General features: G+C 39.3%; 1 protein-coding gene across 1 annotated transcript in view; it reads right to left on the bottom strand.

The window, feature by feature from the left end:
• Positions 1 to 13,082, bottom strand: part of DCP1B (decapping mRNA 1B) — a 65,762-nt gene extending 52,680 nt beyond the window's left edge. The window contains exons 1-3 of the mRNA XM_003795470.3: positions 12,857 to 13,082; positions 5,527 to 5,567; positions 1,245 to 1,372 (exon numbers count right to left, since the gene is read on the bottom strand). Of these exons, the coding sequence (XP_003795518.1) occupies positions 1,245 to 1,372; positions 5,527 to 5,567; positions 12,857 to 13,006 (319 nt within the window). The 5' untranslated portion in view covers positions 13,007 to 13,082. The remainder of the gene's footprint in view (positions 1 to 1,244; positions 1,373 to 5,526; positions 5,568 to 12,856) is intronic.
• Between the last annotated feature and the right edge of the window lie 5,016 nt (positions 13,083 to 18,098).

Genomic DNA, 18,098 nt, shown 5'->3' with positions numbered 1-18,098 from the left:
TATAACTGATAAAGTACACCTTCCAGCAAAGAAACAGGAAGAGAAAACAGAATATTCCTCTATATTGTAAAACTTTCCATTTCAGGGGCAGCACCTGTGGCTCAAAGGAGTAGGGCGTGGGCCCTATATACTGGAGGTGGTGGGTTCAAATCTGACCCCGGTCAAAAACTGCAAAAAAATCTCTTTCATTTCATAGGACCTACCATTAGTAAGTCATGTTACAATTTTAATTTTTTCTTGCATAAAAATTTAACTGTATTCTCTAAATAGGATGGCTACCTATCATGGCAACTTAATTATATAAATAAAAGTAAATATGCATTAAATATGATGCTATATTTACTTCAAACTAATTCGTTGTAAATTGTCAAATATTATTTATATGACATCCATTATTAAAAATGCTCTGAATAGTATACAGAAGACAAATTCTTGTTATCTTGAGCTCAAAGCGTAGGATGGAAGCAATGTAGAAAACATTTCTTAACTGTAAGGTCTTCTGAAAGCTATCTACCAAGCACCAGGGCGCGTGTCCCACACACATTTACAGATTGAGTAGGATGCTGGTGTTTTCTGTGTATAGAGATGCCCCCCAAATTGATATATTTTCATCAGTCTTGTCCAGCACAAGTCATCAGATAAAGTATGAGAGTAAAATAGAGACAGAATATTAGGTGACCACTACCTTATTTCAGATCCGACAAGGACCATTTAGTTACTTACCATAACTTCAGCATTACAGAGGATTATTAAATTCTTAATGACAAAAAGAAATCCTTTGGATTTTGATTTTTCATTTTCTTTGTATCCAAAGATAACAGTTTTAGAACATAGGCTCTCTTCCTCCAACAGTTGATCAATACATTCAGCCAAAAGAGATTCATAAGGAAAAAGTGCTACTAGCTGAATCATTAATTCTATTAGGTTCAGTGGCACCATCTATGTCCTTCTGCAGTTTCCTGACCAAGAATTTACCTCGACCAGCCCTGCTTAGGCTTAAAATCCACGATAGGTTCACACTACAAATGGGTGAAGCTGCAGAAGATAGGGTTTAAAGACATATCATATTCATATTCTCTTGAACTTTTCCAAAGCAGCAGCTACTCCCTTCATTAGTCATGCAATTCCCAAACTAACACAGAGTCACGCTACTGAACACAAACACAAAGGCAGACACTTTACAAGTGCAAACGCTGGGCCACACTTCAGAGGTAACACTACCCAATGGGTTAAGAAAGACTCACATCTGGCATTTCTGTAGAGAAGGAAAGGGTCCTGGAGTTGGAAATCCAGGTCTTTAGTAATGGGCTCTGTCCTATTCTCCATGCTTAGCCTATTCATAATGGTGAATCCATGCTTTGGAGAAGCAGACCTAAAAATCACAAGGGGTTGGGGGAAATCAAAAGACAATTTGCTCAGTATACTACACTTCCAGTTAACTACATTCTGACATGTTTCTCACCCTTTCTGTGTGTATATATACACACATACACAAACGCAGACTGCAGCACACAGTACAGTACCTCTTTCACCATGGGAATCATTGAAATTCTCCTTCACAGGCAGTACGGTCTGACTGGCACAATCCTTCCTTTGGTAACATATTTCTATAACTATTTGTGTAAGTGTATGTATTTTATTTCCCTATCTAGGTTGTAAATTCCTTTAAGGCAGAGATAGTAACTGCTTTTTAAAATGTTACTGAGAGATACTTTTAAAGAATTTGGGCAGTTAACATAGAGTGTATGTCATAATTATAAAAGAAAATGTTAATGTTGGTCTAAAATTGAAAGCTGCAAAATCTCTTAAGAAATGAAGCAACTCTGGTCAATAAACTCCTGAGGAGACACCGTATGAACAAAAAAGTTTATGGAACAGTTCAAAGGGCAGACATTTTGTTTTCTTCGATATAAGGAAAACTGCTTCATGTACAAACTACTATCAAGGTTTTCTCCATAAAAATGTGGCAGTAAGTGACTTTTTCTTTTCATTTCACTCAATAAGCCCTGAATGCCTCCTCTGCCAGGCAGCAAGAACCCAATAATTACACAGAGTATAAACTCTAACAACTACATGTACCGTTGTCTACCCTTGGGGGACAGCCGTTTAATCATTCAACTGTGCGACTTCGGGTGACAAATGAAACATCATACACACCACCACTTACACGCTGAAATGGAAGCAAACAGAATTCATTGATTTACTTTAAACTAGGGTGCTAGGGCTGTTATTAACAAACCCATGGAAATGTTATGAGCAACAGGAAGAAAAGGTGGTTATATTTTAGTTTTACTTGAGCTCTAAACATTTGATGTGAATAAAGAAGTTAAATACAGCTACACCACCACTAACAGGATTTTCTTTTGGAACCTCTGATTTTAAAAATGACAGGAGGCAGTCCTTGCCTGCCTTATTTTACAAGGAGGTAAAAAAGTGGTAGGCATATCCACTATTATGGATACCAGAAATAATCATGAGAATCATTTCAGTGTAAACTCAGAGGAAAAATGAGAGTGTACTCCTGAAGAGCTCTGTTAGAGGGCCCTCTTTAAGTGTCAAGTTCAGAAATCACCAGTGGGTGTCTCTATGAATTCTTTATTACGGAAGGGAAAATAGGGGAGGAAATAAAGTAAAGAAATAATTTTTTACATGCGATTAAGTGTTTTTATACAAGAAGCAGAATTTGATTCTTCACACACTTCATTATTACAATTGGATCTTACCTCTTTAACAGCATGGGTATATACTGTCTCACAATTTATAAAAACAGGCCCAGGGGATAAATATGTCAAGTGCTCTAAAGCTACTTCTGAAGAGAAGTCAAACTGTACCACTGGCAAGGCCATTACCTGTACTGAAAGCTCCCATCTGATTTTATGTGCCTTCTGTCATTCTCTTTTGAAGAAAGACTTTATTTTAACACACTAGAATCTGGTGGGGGGGGTTTGCAGGAGAGGAGGAAGGCCTATTTTTGAGGAGTTAGATTTGGGGAAGAGATTAAAAATTAGGAATGGATTATTTTTCTCAATGTCATCATTTGTGTGACTGACAGCTTCATTAATGACTTGGAGTATATTAAGAAACACCTGAAAATGTAAACTTACATTTGGTTTGGGCTCAAAAGTGAAAATAATATTTGTATAATTGTTACTCTTCCATATCTTAAAAAAAAAGCCATTAAAAGTCTCTAAAAATAATCATTAATACATGTGAATATGTCTTTTCTTTCACTTCTCAAAAGCAATACTTGAGAAATTAATGAGAATGCATCCCAAGCGCTTGGCACATAGTAGCGTTCAAATGCTTGGTTTCCTTTTTACACTTTGAGATTCTCGAGAGCAGTCACACTGCATTGAATCAACTCACTCAGTGGCATGCTCTGGAGCTCTGGATGCTGGGAAGCTAATGTAAACTAGCTTGCCAGTGGAGCTCTTACTGTTTTCCTGAGACTGGGAAGAATCTGACCCCCTTGTCCCCAGGTCCGCTGGCCCCACCGTCCATTCCTTCTTTCCCATTTCACTGCTGCCTCCCCTGGAACAGACCTCCCTTCCTCACTGCTAACTTCCATCATTCCTGCATTGTGCCCACAACAAGCCTCTTTGTCCTGTTCTAGTCCTGCTTTTATCTTTCTAGCTAACTCTTCTTTGCATCCTTGTGGGTCCTAAAACCCAACCATTTGCCCTTACCAGTTTCCTCTTCATACTCACTCCTTCAGAGAACACTCTCTCTCATGGTTTCAACTTACAAATCACTCCAAACTCTACCTCCATCCCCACTCCTGGCCTTTGTGGGTGGATACCTCTACTTGAATGTCCTACTACTATTTCAAAATATAATGAAGACTTATCTTCAAACCAGACTGTTTACTTCCTTGCCAGCACTTTATGAATACTTTTGTCATTCTCTCAGTCTTCCATATTCAAAATATTAATGTTATTTTTTAATTTCATCATTCCTCTATACCTGTAGTCTTCAATGACCTTTCCTTTTTAACTTCTATCCTTCAAGTCCAGAGTCTCACCATTGGACATCTGCTCTACTGCAATAATCTTTTTCAATGTCTTCCAGAACCAATGTATCCTCATAATGTTAAGAGCTAACTTGCCCTATATGCTTTCTCATAACACTGTCACCTCCCTGTTCATAAGCTGTCCATGACCCCCTACTGCTAAGAAAATAAATCTCAAAATCCTTAGTCTGCCATTCCAAGCCAGTTAATCTCCTTACCCTTGTTAACCAATATAAACCAACATAAATACTCTGCACCTGAGTCGTTTCCCTAAGTGTTCCTTTAACGCAGGACAGTCTAGGCCAGGTGTCCTCAAACTACAGCCATGGGCCACATGCAGCCCATTTATCTGGCCCGCCAGGTGTTTTTGCCGCTGCTGCCTGTCCTGCTTAACAGCCAACTCGTCCCAGGGCCCGCAGTCCGGCCCTTCAACGGTCTGAGTGACAGTGAACTGGCCCCCTGATTAAAAAGTTTGAGGACCCCTGGTCCAGGCCTCTGTCCCGCCATTCTTCTTCTGCCCTTCCCTGTCCTCTGAGCAAGGTTAAGTTTTACCTATTCCTGAGGCCCAACTCAACAGCCTTCATTCTATAAAGCCTTCCACAAGCACAGCAGTGCACTCATTGCCTATAACCTATCCATTGGCACTTAGGATAGTCTATCCTGAATTACAGTTTATTTTTAATAGGAATATATGTATAAAGAAAATATACTGTGTGTATGTGTTTCCTGTCTCCCCAATGAAACTATTACCCCTGTTAGGGTTTATACTAGGCCTGTGTATCTAACCCTTGTCCCCCACTGCAGGTAATGGGCTATGTATTTAATGTGAATGTTTATGTGAATAAAAAGTTCAGATATTGGCCAATATATATACTATATTCCTCTGCATGTACTTGGAATTTTAACAATATCTAATAAAAGAAATTACTAAAAAAAAAAAAAAAAAAAAGAGTTTTTAAAATCTGTCCTAAAACATCTTCTATTAACTAAACAAGGCAGGGCTGGAAGACATGTTCAATTTTGGATTCTGCTTTTGTTTGTTTTTTTTTTGTTAACAGTCAAGGGTAGGGGAAGGGTGATCAAAAGGTTTTATTGATCCTTTTTGAATCCTTTTAAGATTCAAAGATCCTTTTATTGATCCTTTTATTTCCTTTTTGAAATATTGATTAAATAATATTCTTCCCAGTGTTCCTCTAGCTCCTCACCTATGCATTATAGTCAAGAACTCTGTACCTTTCATTTGAATCAAGGCATAAATGCTTAACCCTATTTTAAATAGAGCACAAAGATTTAAGATCATTGACAGTGAAGTTTAAATCATATTCTCAAATGAGTGTTCTTCAGAACATACCAGGTGACATGACTCAGTATTTCCTTCCTGTAGCAACTAATAATTTCAAACTAAGACTGAGTTCTTTTACTTCTTGAAATAAAACTGCACTTGAAGAGTGACACCACTGAGCTAAAACACAATTTCAAAGACTGTCAGTTTCTTTATAAAAGTCAAGTACTCTTACCTCGTATAAACAAACAAGGTTCCTTCCACATCAGTCTTCTCCTAAAAAATAAGAAACACACAACATATGTATATACTCTTCGTTCGTAGAGGGAGAGAACATAAACTTCTTATAAAATAGAACAGGCATTCTATCTAACTTCAAGTAGGTGAAAAACAGCAATGGGCCAAATAGATACAACATGAGGAGTTATTTTGAGGAAAAGGAGAAAGCGGGTTCTACACCAGAATTGCGGCTCTGCTGATTAAGCAGCAGGAAGCGGCCTTTCTTTTGTCATTTACAAAATAAACCATCATTATCTCTCTTCACCAACTACAAGGACAGCAACGAATCTCTAGCTGAAACAATGAGAAAATAAGTGTGCTCCATGGATTTCATCAGAAAGAAGAGATGACAGGAAGTGTGCTGCCTTTTCCTGCATCCACCAACTTGGGTACGCGGCAAGCTGAAGAAATCCCTTGTGCCTGCGTTTCATTATCCTGCACTTGGTTTCTCAGGTTCGTTTTCATCGGCCAGTAACTCTACTTTGACTGCTGAATAGAGAGGACAATGATGCCACAGAGTTCTCAGATGAATCTATCACCTACTTCGTGCGGGACATTCAGAGTCAAGTTCTGACCCAAGATCTCTGAAATAAAGTTAGAAGTATTACCAAGTTAGGACTCGAATTTGCCAGAGAAAATCTGGGGGAGGTAGTAAACTTAAAATAGTTCAGTTAGTTCATCTGGCATTTCTTTTTTTATTTCCCCAGAGGCAGGAAGACTGGCACAGATGACAGTGTTCATCAATACTATGCACACGTGTATATATCTATTGCAGACATATACATACGTTTCCATCTGTTTGATTAACTACTATTCAGACTGCTATGATGCAAAATTTTAAATGTACTGTTGTTATTTACATGGTTTAATTTCAAAGTTCTATTTAAATTCTCAATATTTTATTAATATCTATTACCATAATCATTCAGAATTTAAGTACTCTAATTTTGGCTAAAAATACACTCTTTAAGAAAAAAGTATAACATTAAAATAATTTTTTTTTAAAGGCACACAAAAAATTAGAAGCATGATCCACTCACATACTCATGTAATTCCAACAAATTTCTTGTTCATTTTAGTTCAGTGGGTCTCACAGTGGGGTCCTGAAATCAGCAGCTTCAGCATCACTTGGAACTTGTTCGAAATGCAAATTCTTGGGCTCCTGCCCAAACCTACCAAATCTGCAACTTGGAGGTGGTGCCCAACAATCTGTTTTTATTAAGCCGTCCAGGTGATTCTGATATGTGCTAGTTTGAGAACCACTGCCTTAGTTCAATAACATTCTCTGCACATGAAATTATATTAGGCGTCATGAAAACAAAATCTACTATGGCACAAATCACATCAAACTATCAGCAAACATTGCTTTTCAAGAGTAAATAGCTATGAAAAACATCATTACTTAGTAAACAAATTTTTAACCTTAAGATGTTTACTATAGATTATGCAATTAGAAATAAAGAATTTACAACAGTTAAAACTGTTTTGGCCAGTACTTTCTCTAACACATAAGCATAATTAAGAAAGGCAAGGAGTTTGTGCTTAAACTGGATTTACTATGAAGTCTGCATAAATCACTCCAATGTACTGTGAAAAGTGTCCTCATTTCTCAAATGTGGCCCATCTGCCACGGTACTCGGAAAAATATTTTGAGGCAAAAAGAAAAAAACATATACGAAACATTACTTCTTATCTTTCTTTGTATAAAAACGTGGTTAATGCCCACCTGTTGAGAAATCTATATCCTGACTACTCTGCAGGCACTAAGAATTACTTAAACCATCATAGTATAGTCTAAGAACCTGTGGGTGGGGGTTTTAACTATTGCAGTCAGCAAGTATTTGAGTCCAAAAGGCCCTTAAGAATAAATTTGTAAAAGCTAAATATTTAGCATTATCCATTACATGGATAGGAAACTGAAGCCAAGATACAGATGGAACTAGGCCCCTGAAGAACCTCTGTGTATTGTCAAGATCAATTGCCACAAGGTCAAAACACTTAACTGCCTTCTAACATTTGACCTTGGACTGGTTCAACTTAGTTCAATAAGTTGATAAGCTTAGTTGAGCCAAACCAGGATACTTGCACATATAAATGTATGGCACATGTACCTGCACATATAAAGCTAAATAGCTTAACTTGTTTCCTTTCTTCCTTGATGTACAAGATGTCCCAAAAGTTGCCCCTAAAGTCACCCACTAAAATCACTATACATAGGGAAAATGAGAAATTTTAGCTAAATGTAACCTCTTTTACAAAGAGGTGACCCACACGTAGAGGATATTTTGTAAATATTATATAATGAATATTTTGTAAATAAACCTATGTTTAGGGTTGGCACCTGAAGCTCAGCAGCTAGGGCGCCAGCCACATATACCAGAGCTGGCGGGTTCGAATCTAGCCCGGGCCTGCCAAACAACAATGACAACTACAACCAAAAAACAGTTGGGTGTTGTGGCGAGTGCCTGTAGTCCCAGCTACTTGGGAGGCTGAGGCAAGAGAATCGCCTAAGCTCAGGAGCTGGAGGTTGCTGTAAGCTGTGACACCACAGCACTCCACCGCGGGCAACATGTGAGACTCTTGTCTCAAAAAAAAAAAACCTATGTTTAACTACAATTTCCTATTTTCCCTACATATGGCAACTTTAGGAACCCCCTGTATAATAATAGTAATTCCCGTTGCTTAAAAAAAAAAAGTCCTTTAATGCCACCTTTTAGTTTAAAAAAATCCAGAATTAGGGAAGGAGGTATAGGGAACATGCAAGGTAATTCAAGAACCTAGAAGTATACCCTAACTCATAACAAGCAATTTCTTTTTTTTTTTTCAGAGACAGAGTCTTACTCTGTCACCCTGAGTAGAGTGCCCTGGCATCCTCATAGATCCCAGCAAACTCAAGTTCTTGGGCTCAAGAGATCCTCCTGCCTCAGCCTACCAAGTAGGTGGGACTACAGGCACCTGCCACAATGCCCAGCTAATTTTTCTATTTTCTTAGTAGAGACAGGGTCTCAACTCTTCCTCAAGCTAGTCTGTAACTCCTGAGCTCAAGAGATCCACCCACTTCGGCCTCCCAAAGTGTTAGGATAACAGGCCTGAGCCACCTCACCTGGCCAATAACAAGCAATTCCTTTTTTTTTTTTCTTTCAGAGACAGAGCTTTACTTTGTCACCCTCAGTAGAGTGCCATGACATCATAGCTCACAGCAACCTCTAACTCTTGGGCTTAGGCGATTCTCTTGGCCTCAGCCTCCTGAGAAGCTGGGACACACTCACCTGCCACAACACCCAGCTTTTTTGTTGCAGTGTCACTGCTGTTTTAGCTGGCCGGGGCTGGGTTCAAACCTACTACCCTGGGTTTATGGGGCCGGCACCTTATCCACTGAGCCACAGGCACCACTCACACCTGGCTATTTTTAGAGATAGGGTCTCACTCTTGCCCAGGCTGGTCTCAAACTCCTGAGTTCAAGCAATCCACCTACCTCAGCCTCCCAGAGTGCTAGGATTACAGGTGTGAACCAACCACTGTGCCTGGCCTGAAAAACCGTTTTTTTTTTTTAATTAAATCATAGCAGTGTACATTAATACTATCATGGGGTACAGTGTACTGTTTCGGTATACAATTTGAAATACTTTCATCCAACTGGTTAACATAGCCTTCATGTCTTTTTCTTATTGTGTTAAGACATTTATATTCTACATTTAGAGAGATTCACATGTACCCTTATAGGATGAACCATAGGCGTGATCCCACCAATCACCCTCCCTCCACACACCCTCCTACTTCCCCTTCCCTCCCTCTCCCCTCTCCCCATTTTTAAGTGTTCTAGGATACCTGGATAAAGGGGATTTTAAAAACATAAAATTTCTTTTCTATAATGACTAAACCAGCTAAAATTCATGCATTTTCCTAGACCCTAGGAAATGCAGTTAGCTAAGGACAATCAGATTTTTTTCTTCTGAGCAATGTCTAAGTCAGGAGGTATAGGGAAAAATTAAAACAAGATTTTTCTTTTTGAGACAGGGTCTCACTGTATGAGTCAGGCTAGCATGCCATGGCATCAGCCTACCTCACTACAATCTCAAACTCCGGGGCTCACGCCATTCTCTTGTCTCCCTCTCCTCTGAGTAGCTGGGACTAAAAAGTGTAACACCTGGCTAACTTCTATTTCTTGAAGAGACAGTCTTGCTCTTGCTCAGGCTAGTCTTGAATCCCTGACCTCAAGTGATCCTCCAGCCTTAGTCTCTCAAAGTGCTAGGATCACAGGTAGTGTTAGCCACTGTACCCAGCCTAAAACAAGATTTTATTATATCTTCCTTAAATCCTCCAAGTAAAGAGGACTTTTATGTTAAAGTAGTAGTTCACAATCTTGGGGCATTTTAGCTTTAATTTTAAAAGTACAATTTAATGATTTAATATTATACTCTATAATAAAATCTAAACAAATGCTAAAGAAATAAGCAGCTCAAAAGTCAACATAAAAAATTCAAAATAACAAAATGAAATACAAAATAGAGCTGTTTTGCAAATTATTAGGGCTCAGCAGTTTGACACTTTTGAATCAACTCAAAGCAATTTCTATTTTGCTGATTACTCTAAAATAATTAAAAAGTAGGTCTCAATTCATCCTTCCAAGTTTGTCTCTCTAAAGCAGCAGTTCTCAACCTGTGGGTCGTAACCCACAGGAACTGTATTAAAGGGCAGCGGCATTAATAAGATTGAGAACCACTGCTCTAAAGCTTCCCACATTATCAAATATCTGGGCCTCATTATCCAGAGGTTTTGATTTGGCAATTTGTACTTTTCAACTCTGAGTTATTCTGCTACGCAGAAAACTTATAAAACTACCAGTTAGAAACACAGGCGTTGGTCACTTTAAGGCAGTTACTTGAGTTCAGCATGTTTGATGTCTGGGGCAAGTTAAATCTTTGTTACTGGGTCTGTCCCATGTATTGTAGAATGTTTAGCAACAACCCTATCCCCTCTACTTTACAGATGCCACTAACACCCTCCCCTATTGTGATGATCAAAAATGTCTCCAGATACTGCCAAACATCACCTGAGGGCAAAATCAACTTCAACTGAGAGTCACCACCCTGAGGACTGAAGTGGAAAATAGTACCAAGGGTATTAGTCTTAATTTGACACATAGGTATTTAGGGGGAGCAATCTTAAGATCCTGGCAAATGGGAATTCCTATTCCAGTCATGACATAATCTTCCTTAACCCTTCTTTAAAGCAGTCCGTTCCATCCACCTTTCATTCTTAACTTCTCCTCCTTTGAGTGCTTGAAGTCCTTTTTCATCTATTTTCAGTGCAGTAATACATTATCACCTGCCTTCTTGCAAATACCTTCTCCTCACTCTCAAGAATATTTTTTATACTTTTACTTTCAAACAGCTCCCATCCAGAGACCTTGGGAATGGAGACAGCGGTGACAATTTCTTTGAGTCTGTAGCTGAACTAGGTCTCTCCCTCTCTCTTTCTGGCTAACCCAGCCTTGAAGATTAGTACTTTGAAAGATGACCTTTTCCTGAATGAATTATGCTCTGTCTGAAGGCAACAAGTCCAGGAAGCAGGAAAACATAACTCCTGTAAATAATGCATTCTGGCACTTCTGCCTCTTGATAAGGCTTTTGTTGATGGACTTCACCCGATATCTAGAAAACCTCCGCAACAATTTTAAAGGGTATCTATCACATAGATAACTGTCAAAGCTTATAGGAAACAACTGTTATTCAAAAGAAATGCTCTACTCATATATTAACGATTTCTCAGGATTCTCCACATGCTAATCCTAGTGTCAAGTCAGTTTACAGAATTACACATCCCTGCGCCTTATCTCTTTATTACATAATTACTCTTACAGAATTATGACATTATACTTTTGGCATTTTTCTATAGAGCGGTAAAACAGCCCTATGTAGAATATTATATATATATATATATATATATTTTTTTTTTTTAATACCATGGAGGAAACTGTCCACTATGTTGCTCAATATTATTTACCTATAAACCCAGGTGATAAATTCCCTTTAGAAACTAGGGGAAAATAACCTTCCTATTACAGAACAAAGAATATTAAAGAGCTCTTCCTGTTCCCCTTTTGGGTTTGGCTACTAGGAGAGCAGACCTAAATTCTTTGCCCGGTTTCAGTGAACTTCCTCAATGAAGAACTTAAAGCAAAATTCTTCTCTTCTATCCCATTTTTGCTTCTTTATCGTTACTGTGCTAATGATTTTCAGGTGAGTTACAAGCTGCTGAAGCTCCATACTGGAGATAAGTAGGCTTGTGAATGTACATATTAAAAAATGCATGGATTTGTTCAATATAGATGCTTTCCTTAAGTTTTGATGTTTATTACGGATTTGGAGAACACTTTAAAAATTCAGATGAAATCCATTCACACGTTTATTTCTCTATACTGTTTTGCAACTTATTTAAAAACAATGGACAAATGTCACACGTAATATGATACATAATGGAAAAATATTAAATGGAGAGATGAGTAGTGTTTGGGACAAAAATCACTATAAGGAAAAGAGAAATAAAACTACATCCCTCTACATTTAAGTGGTGGGTTACAAAATTACATGTAGCAAGTCCAGCAACAGGACTCAAGTGTTCTCTGCTCCTACCCTATTCTAATTGTGAGGAAAATTAAATTTCGTCGATTACTTCTGGGGACTCTGTTTTGAAAAAGAGCACTAAAGTAACTTGGCTCTCAAATGAACTCCAACATGAACTTGGTGGGCTGTGGTTCAATAATATTCCGAAGAATAGTATGATCTACCTGTTAGGCTCAGCTCTATTTTGCCTTTTAGTTCCCGGTGATGGCTCGTCTCTTGGTGTTCACCTAAGCTCACAACTTCAGATCGTTTCTATCAAGCTTTGGTTTCTTTTAATGAGTTCCAGAACCCTCCACTTTTACTCGTCTCCTGTCCCTGTCTCTCTTAGAGCCGCTGTTTCACTGTCACAGAACTCTGCTTTCTTTTCTCCCAGCACACGTCTTTGGGCCTCTTTCCTTCAACTCTCAGGGTCCCGTACCCGTTCGGTCTGGGCTCCCAACGCTGGAGTCTTCCCCCTTCAACTCCATGTGGCTTCCCAGATCCGCCTCCCTTCCCTTAGAACTCTCGGGTCCAGGAGTCGGATGTCCAGACCTTTGGCCCAGATCCACCCACCTCCAGGGCATCCGCCCTCCTCCCCCGCACCGGAACTCGAGCCCCAATCTGACGACCCCACTCTCCACCCCAGCCCTGTCTGCACTGCCCCATCGCGTCCGCACGCACCCACTCGTTGGCCCGATGGCCGAAAGTGTACAGAGCCACCTGGCTGGCGACGTCCACGATGCAGTTGATATAGGGGTCGTGGCGCTGCAGGGCTGCTAGGCTGATGTCGCGCCCCTTCCCCACCAGGCCGCCCGCCGCTGTGGCAGCCATCTTCCCTCCCTCCCCGACATCTACACAGGGCTCTAAGAAGGCGCTCTCAATGGATCGCAGAACGAGCGAGCCGCCTGGCAACTGAAAACCCACCGTGACCCCAAGTCAGGGAGGCCTTCCAACTCCAGCGGGCCCCGCCCGCTTCTCCTACAGATGGGTGCAAGGCATCACTAATCGACGACCGTGCTCCCACCAGCTGTGGATCGTTACCTGGCAACGACAAGCCCCAGTCTGCCCTTTGAATCTGGTTTTTTTCTAAACAGCTTTTTTTCTTTCCGCTTGAGCTTTAGCGCTGCGTGCGCGATAGGATTTCTCTTTTGGATGTGTTCAAGGCCTTGGCGGGTCTTTGGTGCTTCAGTGATCGAAAAGCAGTAACAACTCTAGAGAAAGAGAAGTGTGATTTTTAGTGTTTATACCCAGCAGTTCTCAAAGTGTGGTCTTCAAACCCCTTGGCGTTTTTAAGCCCCTTTGGGGGGAATCTGACCTTGATTTTCAAAAGTGTTTATACCCAGCGGTTCTCAAAGTGTGGTCCTCGAACTCTGGTGTTTTTGAGCCCCTTTGGGGGTGGGGGATCTGAAAGGTCAAAACAATTTTCTAGACAATGTTAAGTCTTTGACTTGTTCCCTGTGATGAGATTTACAAACAGTGGTGGTTAAAAGTTCTGGTGGCTTAACTCAAGACAAGGCAAGGGCACCAACTGCGCTACTAGTCCATATATACTTAACTGCTCATCATTCTGATACCTGACTTTTGATACTGGATTTCCAGGCTCTTGGGCTCAACGATTCAATGAATGAATTGACAGACCACAGGATCTACAGTAAGTTAGGTTTTATTCAACAAGTGTTACAGCTCTCACAAAGAGCCAAACCTTGCAGAGCAGGATCAGTAGTAAGATAGGTTTTATACAAGTGTCACAGCTCTTAGAAAGAGCCAAACCTCCTTACAGAGCAGGATACAAGTGTTACAGCTCTTACAAAGAGCCAAACCTCCTTGCAGGTCAGGATACAAGTGTCACAGCTCTTACAAAGAGCCAAACCTCCTCGCAGGGCAGGATACAAGTATCACAGCTCTTATTCTTCTGCTCGCTCTCCCTGGGAGGCCTGTTGCAATCTGCCTTTGGGCTTTCTGCTTAGGGGCTTATATAGGGGCAGTTGTCCAATGAGCTTTCAGGGCAGGAAAACAGACCGATCAGGAGCAGGTTTTGAAAATGGACCAATCAGGAATGCACTGGAGGAATCGCCAACTTCTCTGACTCATGTCAGGTTTCTTTGGCTAAGGAAGCCTCCTGTGGAGAAGAGAAGCTACCCTCTCTTGCCTATGCTCCAGCCTGCTCCAGCCTGCTGGTTTCTCTGCTGGTTGTCGCCACCAACACTGCCCTGATGGAGGCAGCAGGTCCTCCAGCCGCGCTGGGCTGAGCTGGCTGGGGCACCACCTATCCAGTATCAATTCTAAGTTAAAAAGGAAGTCAGCCAGTATGAATTTAGAGTGCTCTTGAAAAAGTGCTTTAATTTTATTAAAGTTCGATCCTTAGGTACACTTCTTTTTAATATTCTGGATGAAAAACAAGAATTTGAGCTCCACGCTTATAGCGCAGCAGCTAGGGTGCTGGCCATATACACCGGAGCTCTAACATACAGCCTGGCTGCCAAACCACAATGACAACTGAAACCAAAAAATAGCCAGGCATTGTGGTGGGCCCTGTAGTCTCAGCTACTTGGGAGGTGGAGGCAAGAGAATCACTTAAGCCCAAGAGTTGGAGGTTGATGTGAGCTGTGACGTTACAGGACTCTACAGAGGGTGACATAGTGAGACTCTGTCTCAAATAAAAAAAAAAGAAAAGAAAAAAAGAAGTACGCATAAAGCACATCTGTGACACACCAAAGTGCCACATTTGTTTGAGGGGGAAATACTACTTCTGTGCTTGAGCTGAGTTAGTGTTTTTATTTTTATTTTCACGGAACACTATTTTTACTTGAAAGAAAGATGGACAAGCTATGGTTATTCAAACAGGTATTTGACAGACATATTTTCAAAAATAAATAAATTATGCCTGTCACTTCCAGGAAAACAAGGGACAATTACTGTTTCAAATGATAATTTTTGAGCCTTCAAGCTAGAATTAGACATTTGGAAAATGTGTATCTACTGCTATGAGCTTCACTGCTTCTCAATACTCATAAAGTCTTTTCTGATGAGATCAGTGGTAATATTAATCAGTACAATTTTTTAAAATATTGTATAATGAAAAGTGTTAACATCTGAAAGATCTGCTTAACTCTGTGGTCCAATATTTTCCAAATGACCAATGCAATGTCTGATGTTGCATAATCATGCATAGATAATAAAGCCATTCAATGACAAGGTGGACTAAATAGATTTTAATGTAACAGAATATGAAAAGTTAGTAGATAGGATTTTAGCACATTGCAATTAACCTTTGAGAAACTACCACTTATCAAGTTTTGATCTGTTATCCAAGAAGAATATCCACAATTACCTGAAAAGTCATTAAAACACCTATCCCTTTTCCAACTACATTATCTGTGTGAGGTCAGAGTTTCTTCATGTACTTCAAACAAAACATAGCAACAGATTTTAGGCAGAAACAGATATAAGTATCAAGCTGTCTTGTATTAATCCAGACATTAAAAGATATTTGCAAAAATTCAAAATAATGCTACTTTTCTCACTAATTTTTTTTTTGGAAAAAATTATTTTTCATGAAAGTATTATTTTTATTTACATTTAATAGCTTTATTGTTGTTTGAAATAAATACTATTTAAAATTATCACTTTTAATTCCCAGTGGGATACATATAGATACATATAACTCACATAAACAAGAGTGCCTTAAGGAGTCCTCAATAATTTTTTTTTTTTTTTTTGAGATAGAGTCACATTCCCTTGCCCTGAGTAAAGTGTCATGATGTCTTAGCTCACAGCAACCTCTAACTCTTGGACTCAAGCAGTACTCTTGCCTCAGCCTCCCAAGTAGCTAAGACTACAGGCCCGCATCACAATGCCCAACTAGTTTTTTCTATTTTTAGTAGAGAAAGGGGTCTCTCTCTTGCTCAGGCTGGTCCTGAATTCCTGAACTCAAGCAATCCACCTGCCTCTGCCTCTCAGAGTACAGGCATGAGCCCCTGCACCTGTTTGAGTCCTCAATAATTTTTAAGAGTGTAAAAAGGTCTTGAGACTAAAAAGTTGAGAACTGCTGACCCAAACCATTTATATAGCATTAAATATTAGAAGAACTATGGAGAAATCCTTACCTGCATTCATGAACTCTTATACTTATTTGATACAGAAATGCCACAGATATGACACATGTGGCCTCTCAAAGTAATCAGTTGTAACATCTTTGCAGGAACAATTTCAATGTTATTGAAATTCTTTTGGATCCTGGGTCCTATCAACTACAATTCTAACTTCTCAATGGGGAAGAATACAGCACTAGCTTCAAACATCTTCACTATGGCTGGGGCTCATTTGCAATCTGAACCAGAACGTATACATACTTATATCTGATATTAACTAGAAGTTTCATGAAATAATACTGAGTGATATAGATATACATATATTTACATATATGTTTCTTTTTTAAAAAATGCTGGTTGTGACTCTCAATTTCATGACCAACTGATACATTGTGACTATAGCAACTGAGCAACCATACAAAGCTGACTAATTTCCTATGTTAGTCACCTTGTTTCCAGTTTTGCTGATCTTTCTTTCCTATTGACCACATGTGTACTTCTTTTTGTTGTTGTTGTTGCAGTTGTTTAGCTGTCCCTGGCCAGGTTCGAACCCCCCATCCTCAGGGTATGTGGCCGGCACCACAACCACTGTGCTACAGGCACCAAGTCGAACACATATGTACTTCTAAAAACAAGTTTAATTTGTAATATGATCAATGAAAAATTTTGTGATTAACTCTTGAGCTAGTCTTACTGTTTCTGACTTGATTAGCAGTCCTAATTTTGATTATTCAGTCTGAGCCCACAGTTTCTACTTTGCATTTCCTTCACACACATAATGGGCCATTGCTTTCTCTTCCACCAGCCTTTGCCCTTTAAGTTACATGATCCTTACACAGATCATTTCCCTCCTAATTTTCAGTCTTTCTCTCTTTAAAGAACAAATCCTAGCACTCAAGAAACGGAATGCTTCGAGCTCAATAGAGAAGATGGGCAATATAGTTGAGGGAGTATAAAATCTTAAATATTCATAAAACAAGAATGCCCTAAAGCCTGAGTGACCTGAATGAGAGCCCACTGGATGGAATTCATTCATTCAGTCTTCCTGGTATATTGTTGCTTGTGTGTCTGTGCTGAAATTTCAAGGTTATATCATCCCCTGTCAGCAATGAGTGAGATGAACATACTGGTATCTTGCTTAATGGTAGATTGACATATGTGAGCAACACACCAGTATGTTTTTTAGCAAAGAAGGGTCAATTTTTCATTTCTGTTTAGAATTAATGAAGGAAATGACCTAGCTCCTATTTCAACATTCCTGCGTCTGAACTGTTTTCTCTCAACTTTGGTACATATTCTTATCTCTGTTCCTTTGACCATTTGTCTGCATAGCCTAGAGTAAACTTTTCCTGGAAAACTCACCTTTTGCCTCCTTCTCCCGTACAATCCTTCCTATGAATCCTTAGTGCACTCTTAGTGCTATTTTTCTTGTGGTACTTAACTCACTTTATCCTCAATTAGAATGATTTATTTATTTACTAGGTTATATATTATGCCCCCCATTCTAAAAAAAAGACAAAAAAATGACTCATGGTAATTAAAGAGACTTGTGACAGAAAATCTAATTGAAAATAGTTATTGTAATTGAACAACAAATTTGGCTTTGAGTGTCCTGACAGATAAGCAAACAGGAAGAATTAGTAAGTTTCATAAGTTTTTTTTTCATATGCTTATTTATCATCTCTGTAGTCTCCCTGGCACTTAGTCCAATACCTTGTATGTAATGAGGTTCAGAAAATGCTTATTCTATTGAACTCAACCATGAGGTAGTTGAATTTACTCATTAAACACCAGCATTTTGTCAAGAGCTTAGGATTTTTTTTTTTTTTTTT

The sequence above is a fragment of the Otolemur garnettii genome, unplaced genomic scaffold, assembly GCF_000181295.1.
Source record: "Otolemur garnettii isolate 467f Iridium unplaced genomic scaffold, OtoGar3 scaffold00092, whole genome shotgun sequence".
In the NCBI taxonomy this organism is placed as follows: Eukaryota; Metazoa; Chordata; class Mammalia; order Primates; family Galagidae; genus Otolemur; species Otolemur garnettii.
This window is presented reverse-complemented; position numbering and strand designations above follow the sequence as displayed.